General features: G+C 41.6%; 1 protein-coding gene and 1 pseudogene across 1 annotated transcript; one reads left to right on the top strand and one right to left on the bottom strand.

Moving 5' to 3' along the window:
• Positions 1-13,493: 13,493 nt before the first annotated feature.
• On the top strand, positions 13,494-13,823 carry LOC137732784 (S-protein homolog 6-like). The gene has a single exon (XM_068472055.1). The coding sequence runs from the start codon at positions 13,494-13,496 to the stop codon at positions 13,821-13,823; it is 330 nt and encodes a 109-aa protein (XP_068328156.1).
• A 265-nt stretch (positions 13,824-14,088) lies between these two features.
• The window catches only part of LOC137732783 (PHD finger protein ING1-like), a 51,198-nt pseudogene continuing 47,267 nt past the window's right edge, over positions 14,089-18,019 (bottom strand).

Raw genomic sequence — 18,019 nt, 5'->3', positions numbered from 1 at the left:
AAGCAGTCTTAGGCACTGCGCTCGACCATTAAGTTCTCTAGGTTCGAGCAATGAACCAGAGGACGTGGCCGAAGTCTTCTCTTGGCAGGTTTAGAAACAAAGTCCATCTATTATGCATTCCATATAACTTTCCTTCTGCTGACATTTTCTCTTCATGTACAGCCTTCGTGAGAGGTTGAGCTCGACGACTTGATTGCGAATACCTTGGGAGCGGCTGACTCTTCAACGACTTCCACATCAACGGCTGAACCAGATGCCCTTGTCAAGCTGCAGGAACTGCTATCCCTTTCGGCATCACGAATTCTTGAGTGCCAGGGCCTCGACTCCGTAGGGGCATATCTGAACGATCTTGCGGCTAATGGTCAGTTAAGCAACGAAGTTATTACTCGAGCATTTTCTTCTCTGGAAGGAACTTGACAATATTTCACTATTTTCGAGAGAGCTCTTTGGGCTAAAGATGACTTGAAAGCTGCGATGGTCATTCAAGAAGCTTTGCATCCACGGGTCGACATGCTGAAGACGAAAAAGGAAGTGCTGGCCGACCTCGATCGTCAAATTGCTGAACTTCAAAATCAGAGGTTGGCAGTTGCTTTCGAGCTAGCAAGAGATTTCGAGTCGGGCGGCAAATCCTGCCTGACCGAATATACGGCTAATGTGCGGCATGTCGAGCAGTTGAAGATGGACAAGAGGAATCGGTAGGCCGAGGTCACAATGGGTGAAGTGAGGTGGTTGGAATTGAAGGCTATTCTTGAAACTCTCATTCCCTCCTCACCTTAACGGTATTTAGCTATAAACGAATCGACCATTTGTACTTGTATACTTGTTTATGCGAGCTTATTAAAGAAGTAGACTATTCTTTCATCTCCTACGTGACTAGATAATATTTCTTTAAAAATTTCCCATTGATTGGTAATTTGTGAATTAAACCGGTCCGGTCTCTAAGATGATATGCCCATTTGTCGAGAACTTTGTGGACGATGAATGGCCCTTCCCAATTCGGCGACCATTTGCCGAACATGGGGTTTTTAATCCTTACGGGCAACACAGTTTGCCAAACCAACTCTCCATTGTCGAACGTTTTTTGTTTGACACGTTGATTATAAGATCACTCGGCAATTTTCTTCTGTGCTATTAATAAATTACACGCATCAAGCTGAATTTCTTCCAAGTCCTCTAACTCTTGTCTCATGGCTTGTAATGAGTTTATACTTAGCTCGACTGGTAATATAGCGTCATGTCCGTAAGTTAACGCGTAAGGAGTTGTTCCGGTGGCGAACCGGGGTGAAGTTCGGTAGGCCCATAATGCTTCATTTAGCTTTAAATGCCACATCCCAAGCCTCTCTTTTACCATTTTTTCAAGAATACTGATTAATACCTTATTATTTGCTTCGGCCTGCCCGTTCGCTTGTGGGTAATACGGCGTAGACTGCTCAAGTCGAATATTCAGACTCGCCGTGTATTCCTTAAATCTGTCAGCTGTGAAGATCGTGCCATTGTCGGTTATGATCGTTTCTGGCATGCCGAATCTGGTTACAATATTTTCCTCTACAAAACTGCAAACTTCTTTGGTTGTTAATTCGGCTGATTTTGCCTTGACCCACTTAGTGAAGTAGTCGATTGCCACTAGTATCCATGCGTGTTTTGCCGCTCTAGAAGATGGTGTGATTTTGCCGATTACGTCCATTGCCCATCCTCTGAACAGCCATGCTTTGGTAACTGAGTGGAGTAATTCGACCGGGGCTCTCTGTACTGGTCCATGAATCTGGCACTGTACGCATCCCCGTACGTATTCGTTGCAATCCTTCAATATACTCAGCAAGAAGTAACCATGTTGTCGGAGCAACCAACACATTTTGCGTTCTGATTGGTGAGCTCCACAAATTCCTTCATGTACTTCGATCATTGCTTGGACAACCTCATATGGGTCGAGGCACAGTAATAGTAACTTATCCTTACCCTTTCGATATAATTCATTCTGGTATGACACGTAATTCGTGGCATAGACCCTCGTTCTCTGGTCGTGTTTACTGTTGGGGTTATCAAGATATCGTAAAATCGTCATTCTCCAATCGTCTGGTAGTGTCTCGACAGCACATACTTCTATGGGGTCTCCTTGCTCTAGTAACGATGGTAAAGACATCATTCTCGTGCGTATCATGGGATTGCGCTGAAGAACTTGCTGATTGACCAAGGCTGGGTAAGATCGCAGGACTGTGGGTGTTACCCGGCTTAGCTTGCCCTACGTAAGTTGTGCTCCGGAGGCGCTTTGGGCAAGTTCATCGGCGTCAATGTTCCAAATACGTGAAATGTGCTCAAATGTAATTCGTTCAAACGACTCGGCCAAATAGGTGGTGACCATGTGATAGGGCGCTAAGGTACAACTCATGCAACGAAAAACGCCGTTGAGTTGGTTAATCACCAGTTCAGAATCACCAAGGACGAGGACACGGGTTGCTCTGAAATCGTATAGGACGTGAAGGCCAATGATAAGAGCTTCATACTCGGCTTGATTATTCGTATAGCCAAAATCTAATTTAAGAGAGAAATACCAGCGGTAATGGTTGGGGATTGAATGGTGATACCAACACCAGCCAAGGTCGAGGTGCTAGAGCCATCAAAATGCATCGTCCAGTGGTTGTCGCATGTTTTGACTAAGCCAATGTCGACGTTGCTACCCCCAAAGTCATAAGGAGAAGGGTGTTGGGCCAAAAAAAGGGCGAGGGCTTGGCCTTTGAAGGCTTTTTGGGGTAAGTACTGCAAACTGAACTCTGATAAAGCCATTATCCATTTCCCAATTCGGCTTTTGACGATAGGTCGAGTAAGCATGTAACGAATAACATCTGTTTGGGCAATGACCTGTGTAACTGATGGGAGCATGTAGTGCTGAAGTTTTGATGCGGCAAAAAACAAAGCTAAGCAAAGTTTCTAAACGGGTGAATAATTGATTTCCGACGAATTCAGATTTCGGCTAAGATAAAAGATAGCTTGTTCACGCCCAACACCGTTATCTTACGCAATGAGGCAACCGATGGACTCGTCAACTGCCGAAATGTACAGCTTGAGAGGCTTACCACGACGAAGCAGTACTAGTACTGATGGCGTGGTAAGGGAGATCTTGATTTGCGTGAAAACCATTTGATGTTCTTCGCGCCACTCAAACTTGTCAGAGTCCTTAAGTTCGAAGACTGTAGAGAATGCTTTCATTTTGCCTGCCAAATTAGCTATGAAACGGCGGAGAAAATTTATCTTCCCGAGCAATGATTGTACGAGCTTTATTTTTGTCGACCTCAATGCCACGATGGTGCACTAGAAAACCCACAAAATTACCGACCAATACACCGAAGGTGCATTTGGCCGGGTTTATTTTGAGATTATGTTGACGCATGCGAAGGAATGCTTGCTGAAGATCATCCAGGTGCGTTCGGCAACTTTTCGATTTCACAACCACATCATCGATATAAACCTCTACGACCGTACCGATCAAATCATGGAATATCATATTCATGGCTCGCTGGTATGTGGCGCAGGTGTTCTTGAGGCCGAATGGCATGACGACCCATTCATAGGTACCAAGTGCCCTCAGGCAACGGAAGGCGGTCATGTGAATGTCAGCTTCAGCGATAAAGATCTGGTTGTAACTGGTATGGCCGTCCATGAAGGATAACATTTCATGATTGGCTGCGGCATCAATTAGTAAATTTGAGATTGGCATTGTGTATTCATCCTTGAGAGTGGCCAGATTTAAATTACGGAAATCGATGCAAATGCGGAAGGCTCCACTTTTCTTTAACACCGGGACAATATTGGCCAGCCATTCGACATACCTAGCGGTCCGAATAAACCCGACTTTCAAAACCTGAACTAATTCGTCCTTTATGCCGAGCTATACTTCTGTCGAGAACCGGCGTAGGGGTTATCAGAAAGGCTTACAGCCCTCTTTGATACGTAACTCATGTTCGACGAGGTTTTGGTCAAGGCCTGGCATCTCATGATAATTCCATACGAAACAGTCTTTAAATTCATGAACCAGTTTACAAAGCTCGACCTTCATGGGGGGCGGCAATAACACACTGATAAACAACAATCGATGTTCATCGGCTATGCCAACATTTATTTCTTCCAATGGGTCCTTGACCTGAGGCCGATTGTCTTCGAGTTCGGCCGATGCGGCCTGAACTTTGTTGAACGATAAAACGGGGCCGTTATCCTTTTCGACCAAAAATTCTATTAAGTTTATGCCTGAGTGTGGTTGCTTGGCAATGGCATACCAATGAGCCAGCAGACGTTCCATGGTGGATGAAACCACGGCCCGACACTTTTCTTGTTTGGCGACGTCAGTCATCGGCATTGGTAATTAGATCTACCAAGCCGAGTCTCGTCGAATCCTATTGTATAGTCTCTGCGCCTACCTCGATAGCTTTCTAAACTGAAATTCTGGTCGGTCGTCCATCCTCGTTAAAACCCTGAAGAGTGATGTAGCCGACATGATCGTCATAATAGCGAGCCTGAATCATGTTGGTTTCAAATGGCTAATTATTAGCTGGATGAACGACGATCGATTTGCCGTCCCAAAAGATAAGAACTTGGTATTGCGATGAAGGAATGCAACTTGTTTGACGGATCCAATCGCGGTCGAGTAATGCATTATAGTCAGTCTTTAAGTTAATTATAAAGAATGTCGTCATGTGGTTACAACCTGCAACGCTGACTTCTAACGGAAGCACTCCTTTGGTTTGAGACTTGTCGCCGATGAAGCTGCTCATGGTTATCCCTGATGGTATAAGCTCGTCATTGGAACGACGTAATGCCTTCATGATGGAAATCGGCATAATGTTGACTGCGGCTCCACAGTCGACAAACACCTTAGAAATAGGATATCCTTCAATATGAGCCATGACATATAACGGCTTTAGATGTTGGAGATTAACAAAAAGGGGAGTGGGGAAATAATTCGGCCAGGGCTACCTTAAGGTTGTCACCTTTATTGATTTCCCCATCTTCTTCCGTAGCGATGAAATCCACTTATGTTGCTTCTTTGGCAACCACGTCCCCCTTTAAAAAATTTGACTGATGGGTTCTCAGTTGAAACTCAATCGGTAGGACATGGACCATACTGATCTCCACATGCTCGAGAACCGAAGGACCCATCGGGCCTTGGTCGTCGTCTTCCAGAGTAGTAGATGTAGTATCAATTGTTAGAGTGTCTTCAATTGGATTATTTAGCGCTTCGGTATGAACCTACTCCTGGGGTGTGTGGACTGAATCTATTCTATTCTAGTTATCTTCCTCAAGCATGTTTACAGATGAAGATTGATTTCGTTCTTGTAATGCTTTACGGGCTCGTTCTTCGTAGGCGATTCAGGCGTTCCTTGTGTCCAGGTATGCGTCTAAGCACGCCACACAATTTTCCTCATTGGCCGTAAGGCTGAAAAGAGATACGGCTGTGAAAACTTCAAAATGATATCGCAAATGCTGAAGGTCTTCGAGTGAAAATGTCTTCGAGGGCTTCCTGACATGCCTTGGGTAGTCCGTACAAGTCATTGGTGGAATATTTCTTATGAAATTCCCACATGTACTCCAAGGATTCACCGAGGAATGGAGGGTGCAGATTATGCCGTACTTTGACTAACAGTTCCTACGGTGGTAACGGGGGGAGTTTACTTTCAGCCTCTTGTCTAAAATGCTCGAGACGAGCTCTTATCTTTCCAGGCCGAAGAAGGAGCTTGATGCGTTTCTCGGACTCTTTAATGGTGGTCTCAAAGTCGCGATCAATTGCCTTTTTTTCTTGAAGAATTCGGCCATAATAGTAGGGGTAGGCCGATCGTTGCTGTTTCCTACTGCCTCTTTTGGCTGCCACCGGGTAATCGAATTAGCCTATGCTTCTTGTCGTCAAGCCATGCGATATATCCGCTAGCGATGACGTTTTTGAGACTTAGATAACACCATATACAAGCCAGTTGGAGATTTGTAACTGTACCAATGTTGGTCACGTGGCTTAGGCGGCTTGAAGGTTTTTCGACCTACTGATGAACTCAAGCTGCCTGAGTTGCACGAATAATAATCCTCATTATAAAATGGTGCGTCAAAGTCAAAACGTCGTCTGACTAGAGCTAGGTCTTTTGCATGTACCTATGGGCCGAGTCTCTCAAACACTTGTCGTCATGGGCTGGCACCGAGTTCCTTCGGTGATTTTGCAACGGCCGTGGATGGCGGGCATGAAGTTGGTGCTAGAGATGCTCTCTTCTTAGGTTCAATTCATGTTTTGCAGTGGTTGCACACAACCATTGGTTCATAAATTTCTTCGGAATTAGAACCTGACATGGATTCAACGATGGTCGGCCATGAAGACTCCATGGGTGGTGCGTTTGAAAATAAATCAATCTTAAGTCTCGGTTGACCACACTTCTTGCGGACATGTTGTACCAGAATGAATTCGGCCTTCCCTTTTCCTTTATTTTTAGGGAGATGAGCATCCACCATACCAATTGTCATTGAGGGGAAGGGATTGACGTCAACCGCCATCTGTTTCTCAGCGAATTTTAACTTACCCTTCTCAATCCAACTTTGAATCGCATCACGGAACACGACGCAATTATTGGTAGCATGCTTGTTTGAATTATGGTACTTGCAATATGTTTTGCCCTTCAATTCTTCGGCTTTAGGAATGTTGTGTCCTGGCCGAAGTTTGATGATCTTTGCTACCAACAACTGGTCAAAAATTGCATCAGCCTTGGTGATATCAAAATGTAAACCTTTGATGTTTTAATCATCTCTTCAGAGGCCGAGTGAGTCTTGGCATCTTTGGGGCTGATTTGAGCTAATGCATTGCAAACGTATGGCTTATCTATCACTATTTCAGCCGCGTCCACATTGGCGTATTGAGGGTCCTCGCTTTCGGCTAATAAGTAGCTGACCGTAGGATTCTTGTATATTGTTCCCCGGGATGGGGACTTTGATATTTTTTCCTTTCGGAGCAAATAATCATACTGCTCAACGTGCTGAGTAAGTTCGTACATATCTCGAATATTTTCCCCTAAGAATTTCTTTTTGTATTCCACATCCAGGCCGTTTAGGGCGATTCTGACGAATTCAACTTCAGGGAGAGGTACTCAGCACCAATTCTTGGCCGACTTGAACCTTGTTAAGTATTCCATTGGCGATTCGTCTGAAGCTTGAGCCATCCTAGCCAACGATGAAATGGACATTTCCATCCTTAGTCGATAAAATTGTTCATGGAATTTCTCAACCAATTCCTCCCAAGTCTGAACGGAGTTTGGTGGAAGATTAATGTACCAAGCAAAAGCTGAAGCTGTCAGTGAAAAGTTGAATAGCTGTAATTTATGGAAGTCGCTATTGACGTCCCCACATTGCGCCGTAAACCGTGCTACATGTTCTAACGAAGATAAGGACGATTCTCCGGTGAAAAGATTGAAGTCGAGGATCTTGAAACCTTTAGGGTATTCGAACTTTTCCACATAAGCCGAGTACGGATGGATGAATTTTGGGAACTTCGGCCCTTTTTTTAAGGCCGAGTCTATCCTTCTTTGGACCTCGGTCATATTAACAGATGCTGCTTATTCTCCCTGGTTAGTCCATCAGATCTACTGTTTAATCCGCCCTTTTTTTCCAAGTTAATTGGTTGTAGCCGAGCAGATCATTTTTCGACTTGTAATGGAACATTCTTAAAATGAGGTTATTGAAGTTAGCCGACGTGGCCATCTTCGAAGGCTTTACTGACCAATAGTTCAAGCATCCTGGTCTGGGTATCACTATTGCTTCGTATTGCGCCAAATAAATCATTCATTTTCTGGCCAATCGACTGCTCGACCTGCTGAGATTGTTCATTAAGTCGTCTTCGAAGAAACGACCTAGTTGGCAGATCAGAACCTTCCCTACCATCTTTGTCGCAATTTTCCACTATTCCTTCGACAAAAATGCCCACTGTTTGGTTGGGAATTTCTCGGTTGCGAGGCTGTCCGTCGAGACAAATTTGCTTCTTTCGGCATGTCGTACTTGTAGCCTCAGGTGGTGCAACAAAGATGGGATCTTGTGCCTGAGACAAATCTTGTCTAGGGCCTTGCACTGGTAAGTCAGTTGTTGACTTTCCCATGATTGTTTTCTTCTTTACGGACCGTGTCTCAATGGTCATGAACTCCGAAGGTCTAACACAAAGTCCCACTGGGCATGCCAAAATGTTGACTCTAAAAATTACAAAGCCTACGTGGCGCGCAGACCGAATAACTAATAAGTTAACTACGTCCTTCGGTTGAATGCGGGGCGTGCCAACTCGTTAGCCGAGCTCAGCCGAGGAGTAAAATTTGTTGATGTGCGTTGAGCGCGTTGCTGACTTATTTATCCTGTGACTGCGGCCGAGGAAAGAACGAATCTAGACCTTCAGATTCTCGAGCCTGAAGACAAGGCTGCTAGTTCTACGAAGTTCACAAATCGTCGGTGCCGAATTTAGTCACAGTGATTATATTCGTGAGAGTATAAGCACGTCGAATCGACTCCAGACTGTACGGACATAAGTATTCAAAGGTGATGTATGTCTTGATGGTGAATGTGGTTCGGCCGTTAGAATGCCGAACTCTGAAACTCACTTAGGAGTATCCAATCATAAAACTACTCGGCGTTTAATGTGTCGAATGTCATAACTCGTAACAACTTACTTCGCCGAAAAGGCTAATAAGATGACCTCTACCAATAAGGATTCGGAAACCCTTCTCGACCGAGACCTAGATAAGTAACCAGTCGGTCTCGACGTAGTGCTGTTTATCCAAACTGAAGGTGCTTCAGGAACGGTTGATTCTACGGCAACAGTGCTGTTTATCCAAATTGAAGATGTGTTAGCGGGAAAAAGAAAATAAAAAAAATCTCAAGAGGTTTGAGAGGTTTTATGCAGGGCAGTTGTGTGTTGAATTAGACATCCTTGAATTGCACCCTCATTTCTCTATTTATAGCAGCAAATCCTCCTTGATATCGAGTCAAAACCATATCTGGATTAGGACTTCTTGTTCTGTTCCGACTCTACTTTAACCAATCCTACCCCTATTAGAACTTTGAACTCACCTCCTTTTTTAGGACATATTCATTGTTGGTCGAGAATCCAAATCGCACTAGGATTTCTTTAACCCCTTTGCTCATCCGAATTATTCCTCTTTGCAATAGGACTCGACCATCAGCCCGGGACCACCAGGCAACCCATAGTATATTTGAAACAGCTTTAGGCTGAACATAAACCTACATTCGGCCCAACACTACTATTTTGGGGCCGAACAACATGTTAATACAATAATTGAATCAAGGAATGCTACATTCTTTGAAAATGTATTTCCATGGAAAATTGCACGAGAACAAAGTTCTTTGAAAATAACTTATGATGACTTTAATAGCAGTCATAAAGAAAGTAATGATAATTCTGTTGACCAAACGTATAAGGAAGCTATATCCTCTCCAATCATACAGAACTTATGATGTCTTTTGGACCTGATTTTCTTACTTACTTATTAGAAAATAAGCCTCAAACGTATAAGGAAGCTATATCCTCTCCAGAAGCTTCATTTTGGAAAGAGGCTATTAATGTTGAAATTGAATCCATCATGCAAAATCATACATGGGAATTGGTGGATCTTCCTCCTGGACATAAACCTTTAGGCTATAAATGGATTTTCAAAAGGAAGATGAAAGCAGATGGATCTATTGACAAGTACAAGGCAAGACTTGTCGCCAAAGGTTATAAGCAAAGAGAGGGCTTAGACTATTTTGATACATATTCGCCAGTCACGAGGATAACATCCATCCGTATGTTGATTGCTATTGCAGCAATTCATAATCTTGAGATTCATCAAATGGATGTCAAGATTGCTTTTCTAAATGGTGATTAGGACGAGGAAATTTATATGGAACAACCTGAAGGTTTCATAGTGCATGGCCAAGAGAGAAAGGTATGTAGACTTGTTAAATCACTTTATGGTTTAAAACAAGCACCTAAGCAATGGCACCATAAGTTTTACACTACAATGTTGTCCAATGGAATTAAAATAAATGAGTGTGACAAATGTGTTTACACTAAAAGCACACAAGAAGGATATGTCATTGTGTGTCTATATGTCGATGATATACTAATTATTGGTAGTAATCATGAGATTATTAAATCTACCAAAAGAATGTTGGCTAGTAAGTTTGATATGAAAGATATGGGAGTTGCAGATGTTATACTAGGAATCAAGATTTCTAGAATGTCTAAAGGACTAATTTTATCTCAATCACATTATATTGAGAAAATACTTACAAAATTTAGTAATTATGTAAGTAGTCCTGCAAAAACACCATATGATGTCAATTTGCATTTATCAAAAAATATTGGTCAATGTATATCTCAGAGTGAATATGCACGAATAATTGGTAGTCTAATGTACATTACAAATTGTACACGTCCGGACATTACATATTCAGTTAACAGATTGAGTAGATACACAAGTAATCTTGGAAAGGATCATTGGAAAGCAATTGCAAGGGTTCTTGGTTATCTGAAATTTACACAGAACTATGGATTGCACTTCAGAAGATATCCATCAGTACTTGAAGGCTATTGTGATGCTAACTGGATATCTGATACATAAGACTCGAAGTCCATTAGTGGATATGTTTTTTACTTTGGGAGGCAGAGCCATTTCATGGAAATCCTCTAAACAAACGTGTATAGCTAGATCCACTATGGAATCTAAGTTCATTGCTTTAGACAAAGCAGGGAAAGAAGTTGAATGACTTTGTAATTTCTTACAGGATATTCCCAATTGGTTGAAGTCGGTGCCCGCCATATGTATACATTGTGATAGCCAATCAGTGATTGGAAGGGAACAAAATCATATGTATAACGGTAAGTCCACATGCATACGTCGTAGACATAATACTGTTAGGCAACATCTCTCAAGTGGTATAATTACCATTAATTACATAAGGTCAAAAGAAAATATAGCGGATCTGTTTACTAAAGGTTTGACTAGAGAGTAAGTTTATAAATCATTGAGGGGAATGGGTTTAAAGCCTATGTCTTAAGAATCGTTATAATGGCAACCCAACCTAGCTGACTAAAGATCCCAAGATCTAGGTTCAAAGGGACAACTAAATTGTGGATGATTTAGTGGGAGCACTGCGGAGATAATCTCCTACCCATGTCCTATGATGAAATAGTGTTATCTGCAGCGTGTTTAGGATAAGCTTTGCTTTTAATGATTCCTATACTTGGAAATAACAAGTGAGGTATTGTGCAGGATACTCTTAATGGGATATCACCTACATGAGTGTGAAAAGTGGCCGTTTCTATGAGAATTATAGGCTGAATTCTCCAAAGCACTTAGGATTACTGCGAATTGTTCAGGGTCAAAATGAACACAACCGTAGAATCATATGCGTTAGGAGGATACCGTGTGAATATTATTGTCTTGGTTTACATCAACGACTAAGTAGTTCAAGACATCGCGTTCACTGATTAGCTAGTAAATCCAATAATATTTCACTAAGGAAGGTTCAAAGCCAAAAGCTACATCTCCCTATATGGTATTTGTCCAATTAAACTCTCTCTTAGTGTCTACATCTTCATTTGCATTAATTTTATTAATTTTCATTCATGTGGGGATCGTTAGAAATTTAATAATTTAAATATTAGTATTAGTAATATTTAAAATATTAAATATTCAACTGAATGAAAATTAAAACAAAAAAGTGGTCATGGAAAGGTTTGACCGGTAGATTTTCAAGGGTTGTGTATATTTCCTTTTAATTTTATTTTATTATGAAAATGGTCTTGGAAAGTTTTGACCTACAGCTTTTCCCAAGAGGTTATGTATGTTTAGGAAAAGCAGATGCAACTTTTGGAGCATTTGGAAACAGATGCACCTTTGTTCAAAGGTTGCATCTTTTTCTTTTGGAAAAGTAGACAAATTGTTTCGGTGGCAGATTTCCAAAGGTTGCATCCTTTCTACCTTGGAAACAGACGCATATTTTTTGCAAACGGAACCTTTGTTCTTTGGGAGCAAACGCATCCTTTGTCTTTAGAAAAGCAGACACAATCTTTGAAAATGGGGCATGTCAATGCCTATAAATAGACTACATTTTAGATATAGTTTTGCATCCAGAAATCATGTAGAAATTAGAGTAGTTTAGTGTTCAAGAAAGAGAGAGTTTTAAACATTTTTGGTTCGTTGTTCTTTGTGGATTAGAGTGCTACTTCCGCAAAGGGAAAGATCGTTGTATCCTGGGATTTATTTGCCAACGCAAACCTTGAGGCACCACTGAGGGGCAATCTTGTCTTAAGGCTATAGAATCAAATTCTAGCCTCGATCTCTTAAGGCTCTTCTATTCCTTGTTCTTCTTGCATTTGTAGAAATTTTATTGTGTATTATCTAATAGTTTATAATAAAATATATAACAGTTTTTCAAAGCTTTTTCCAACATAACATACCTTAAAAGATAATGTCTTATCCATTTCAATTCAATTATTTGTGGCAAACGAAGCCTAATGAATCAATATCCATGGAGTTTCACGATCTCCGGATTCAGACAAGGATGATACATATAGATAGTGAGATATATTCAACCCAAATCCAAGAACAAAACCAAAACGCCTCATTCATACTGCAGCGCCTTACCATGGTTTCGAGATTGACAAAGAGTAATAGACGCAGATGCTTGACGTTTAACATTTCTAACAGTTCAAATCTTCAAAGTAATTCCAAATTGTAACGTTTGCAGTGGAGCCGAATTTGTTGCTCTCGGTAAAGGCAGTCACGCATTCAAAAGGGGAAGACTCCAGTTTCTAAACAGTGGCAAATGGGCTAAAATATGAGAACAATACCTAGATGTCTATGTGGCAGCTAGGTTTATGATGTTGGACCGGACAGTAACCCTCTAATTTGTTGTAGTTGGACTAGACCCTATGTACGGTTAAACAAATGGAACGATAATGAAAAGTCCCATTTTTTAACTTATCAAACTCAACATAAATATAATACACTCTTATCATCCATGTACTTTAACTCGAGATTTCTCACTTGCATGTAATGAAAATTACTATTAAACCGTAGTACTAGTTAGTAAGATAAGATAATAAGACCACCATTACCATATACCATTACATATATAAAAAAAAAAATCCTAAGCATGAAAACACCGACCAATATAATACCTACACGCAGTAAACCATACTCAAGCCATGTCAATGCATGAATAAACTCTACTCAAGCCATGTCAATGCATGAACGAAACCTTGGAAGTCCAAATACCTACACTTAATGAAGGACGTCCAACACAAAACAGTTACCATCTCAATTGGTTTATCTCACCCAGCTTTTTCTATTTCAAGGAAACTAAAGCATGAATTTATATCAACCACCATCTGATCAACCATCTTCATCAAGGTTCTGAAAAATACCAACATGAACATCGTAGCAGTCTTTTTCCTTCTTCTGCTCTCATTGTCCATCTGCAGCACAATGGCTGATTATCGGGTGACCGTTTTTAATGACTTGGCTCGAAACACCAACCTGAATGTTCAGTGTCAAGCTGCAGGCATTGATCCGAGTACTCATTCGATCCCATTTTTGAATGACTTCAGCTCGACCGTCAACATTAACACTACTGCTGTGTTATCTTGTGATATGAGTTGGGGTATCGTAAAGGGGCATTTCGACATCTTCAATGCTAAAAGAGATGCCACTAGATGTGCTAGAAACTGGTGCGCTTGGCGTGTGAAACAGGATGGCTTGTATCTATTCATCGAGGTGCATAAGAGGTTGGAGTTGCAGTTTACGTGGCCACATTGAGAAATAATTAAAGTTGAGAGATAAAGATGACCTTCTGATTTTGTTATTTATCCATGTTTCATGATATTAATGATTTCTTTTGAGGAGGTCATCACATATATTTGCTTTGAGATCCAGAAAATCTTTTAGTCAAAACACTTTATGTTCCTTATTCGTACATTGTGCTTTCTATGTTGTGGACATTCATATATATTCCTTTAGGCTATCTCACATGCATTTCAGCGGAGCTGTTTATACTTTTGAAGTTGGGCCGTTTAAAAACCAATTAGCAATGGCTGGAGACTAGAAAGGTCATATAACTTATATGCAAACTACTGAAGACTAAAGAGGTCATTTGACCGGGATTCCCCTTCCGGTGATTTTTCAACGCAGCACAATCTGTGCAATACCACTTTCCTCTCGGTTTATCTTTCAGACCAACACAGGCAAAATGGAACCATTCTATCTTGTACTGTTGGAGGAAAACAATAAAATTAGATAATGAAGTTGAAAATAATTTTAAACAAGAGAAAATATTGTAAACATGAAAATCATGTGACAAATGAAACAAGAACACATGTACAAAATAAATTTGTATTAATGAATTTGTAGCGTTACAATCTTTTTACGATTTGATCCTCTAATTCAATCTCCGAAATGTGTAGATGTGTAGTGTTGTTGATCCAAGGGTGGTGATGACTTGATCTTGGATGAACAAATGCCGCAAGGTTTTGGCTCTTGGCAATGGAGGACCCCCACATGTAGGGATGCTTGGTGGTTCTTCACGGGTTTTGACGAAGAACACGAAGGATTTTCAGAGTCTTCTTGAGTGTTTGAGCGTTTGGGAGGTTTGAGCACTTGAGAGCTTCAGAATTTCAAAGCTTCAGCATCTGGGCATGAAATGATTTTTGGATCCCTTTTCTTTGTCCTAGAGCCTCCTATTTATAGACTCTCCAAGCCTTGCCCACGGATGGATTTGGCCTTGATTGTGGGCTTGATTAATTGACGAAAGAACTAGGACTCGATTTGTGGGCCGGCTCGTGATTTTTCTCCATCAATTAATATTTGATTTAATTAAATTAAAATCAAATAATTCATTTCTGCCAAAAGTTGACACGTGTCCTTATTGATGACTCATCCGATTTTGATGAGTCACATCCATGTATATGATTTGTGAGACACATGGTGCATGCCACGTATACCCTGGCCTGTCAAAACTTTAATGCATTGGTTTCGCCAAAATTTTGATGTCTACAAATGCCCCTACTTCAAGACGCGTCGTATACATGTGCTTGTCACGTGTAGAAGATGTGTTTTGAAGTCCCTCTACATAGTGAATGTACTTTAACCACTATGCTTTAAAATCCTTCTATGTAAATGTCAATTTAAGGGTCGTTGAGGCTCGATCTTGAATTGGGCTGGAAATTTCTTCTAGGGCCGTCTTGAATTAGGCTGGAAATTTATTCAAGGGCCGTTGAGGCTTGGTCTTGAATTGGGATGACAATTTATTCAAGGGTCGTCAAGGCTTGGTCTTGAATTGGGCTGGAGGTTTTTTCAGGTCGTCAAGGCTTGGTTTTGAATGAAACGAACCACGAGCGGTTTCACGTGGTGGGTAATCTTCGGTTTTGGTAGTGGATGAATCGGCACGTGTTTGTTGTGCTTGTTGACTCTCCACGAGCTTGATGAAGTGTAGACATCGAAATTTCAGTAAAACAAATGTTCACCAATGCATTAAAGTTTTGACGTGTCAAGGCATACATGGCATACGCCACGTGTTGTACAAATTGTACACATGGCGTGTGACTCAACAAAATAGGAAGAAATACCCTTGAAGGATTAAACAAGTTTTTCTTCTCATTTTGGGCAATGACAAGGCAAGTACATTTCAATCCATTGAGGATCAAAACAAGTTTTTCTTCTCATGTTGGGCAATGACAAGGTAAGCACACTTCAATCCATTACGGATCAAAGAAAGTTTTTCTCATTTGGGCAATGACAAAGCATACACATTTCAAGTTTAAAATGGTATTAAGTGGGAAATTAGGCCATAAGTTACACCACTTCAATTTCAATATTGCATTAAGTGGGAAATTAGGCCATAAGTTACACCACTTCAATTTCAATATTGCATTAAGTGGGAAAATTAGGCAATGGTGCTTGGAAAGGAAAAAAATATTTTGTGGTGGTGATTCATTCTCAAAGCCTATAAATAGGCTTCTCCATCAAGGTATCAAGCATCAAGGAATTCACAAATACATTTCTCTACTCCCAAATTGGAGGGGAACACACCAAAACCTTGAAGCCTTGAAGCTCTAAAGCTCTCAAGAAAATCCCGAAGGATAAAGAAAGCAATCTTCGTTCTTCGTCAAATCCTCCTTCAAGATCAAGCCCCAACGGCCCTTGAAGAACTCCCACCGACTCAAGATCAAGCCCCGACGGCCCCTTGAAGAAAGTGTTCATCATTCATCATCCGTTCATCCAAAAGATCAAGGAATTCACAAATACATTTCTTTACTCCAAAATTAGAAGAGAATTCCCCAAATCCTTGAAGCTTTGAAACTCCAAAGCTTCCAACCATCCAAATTCCCAAGAATTCCGAAGGATCAAGAAAGCTCTCTTCGTTCTTCGTTAAATCCTCTTTCAAGATCAAGCCCTGACGGCCCTTGAAGAAAGTGTTCATCCGTTCATCCTAAGCATAAGCCCCCAACGGCCCTTTTGGATCAACAACCTCAACAAATCCACACATCCAATCGTTCTTCAAGATTAAGGCCAAAAGCCCTTGAAGATCCGCTCATCCATCAACCTTCAAGATCAAGCCCAAAAGCCCTTGAAGAAATCCACACAACCATTATTCAAGATCAAGCCCCGACGGCCCTTGAAGAAAGTGTTCATCGTTCATCCTAAGATCAAGCCCCAACGGCCCCTTGGATCAACAGCACAAACAAATCCACACATCCAATCGTTCTTCAAGACTAAGCCCAAAAGCCCTTGAAGATCCGTTCATCCATCAACCTTCAAGATCAAGCCCAAAAGCCCTTGAAGAAATCCACACAACCATTATTCAAGATCAAGCCCCGACGGCCCTTGAAGAAAGTGTTCATCCGTTCATCAACTGTTCATCCTTAGATCAAGCCCCGACGGCCCTTTGGATCAACAACTCATCCACAAACCTACACCCTACGAAGATAGAATCAGAGGACCAAATTTGAGAGAGATCGTAACCCCAAAATCATAAACACAAAAATATTATTTTGTACACGTTATTCTGGTTTCTTGTTTCAAGGAAACTTTCGTGTTCACAAATTTGGCACGCCCGGTGGGACCATCTCTACCTCTCATCTCTGTCTCCGTTCAAGATATTCAAGCACAGTCCATGGCTTCAAACAAAGAACAAGTCATGACTATCGGCACTACCTCCATTGAAAAACAGTTGGTTCAGATGAAGGAAACAATTGCAAGGCTGCTAAAGACTGCAGAGGAGAAAAACTTGCAAACCGCCGGACTCATCAACCGTCTGGAGGCGCAACATGGCGTCAAAGTGAAACCAAGCTCTCTTCCAACTAAGAAGACCGAAGAAGGCTTTAACCCAAATGCCTACGAACTCATGTCAAAGGCTAGGCATGACTTTGCTTCCTCTTCAAATCTTGGAAAGAAGGTTTCAAACACCGTCAACGACAAAGATCGTGACCTCACCAAAACTCAAAAGAAGTTGAAGGAGCATGGTTACGGAGTTGACAACAACCAAAGCACACCTCCAAAATCAATGGCATCAAGCAAGGGACAAGCCGTTCTTGCAACCACCAAGGGAAGAAGCATAAGCACTTCCGCCGCAAATGGAGCATCCATTGGTGCCACAACCACTTCTCAACATGCCGCTGCAAAGTTGGTACTGCTAAGCAAGCAAGAGCAGCATCAAAGGCGCGAGTCGGTCATCCACCTGACCTTGATGGGGGCACCAAAGCATGTTATTGAGGCACACAAGATGACACCCCAAAATGGCCAATGGGGTTCTTCATCAGCACTATGGATGTCTGAAGGAAAGTCATGTCTATTGGTTGCACAAGTCATGACCATCGGCGTCACCTCTGTTGAAGAACAACTGGCTCAAATGAGCGAAGCAATTGCAAAGCTTACACAGACTGTGGAAGAGAAGGACTTGCAGATTGCCGCACTTGTCAACCAACTAGATGCGCTGCCCGACGTGAAAGTCGACCCAA

Source organism: Pyrus communis, chromosome 4, assembly GCF_963583255.1.
Source record: "Pyrus communis chromosome 4, drPyrComm1.1, whole genome shotgun sequence".
NCBI lineage: Eukaryota > Viridiplantae > Streptophyta > Magnoliopsida > Rosales > Rosaceae > Pyrus > Pyrus communis.
The sequence above is the reverse complement of the archived record's forward strand: the minus strand, read 5'-3'. Positions and strand labels throughout refer to the sequence as shown.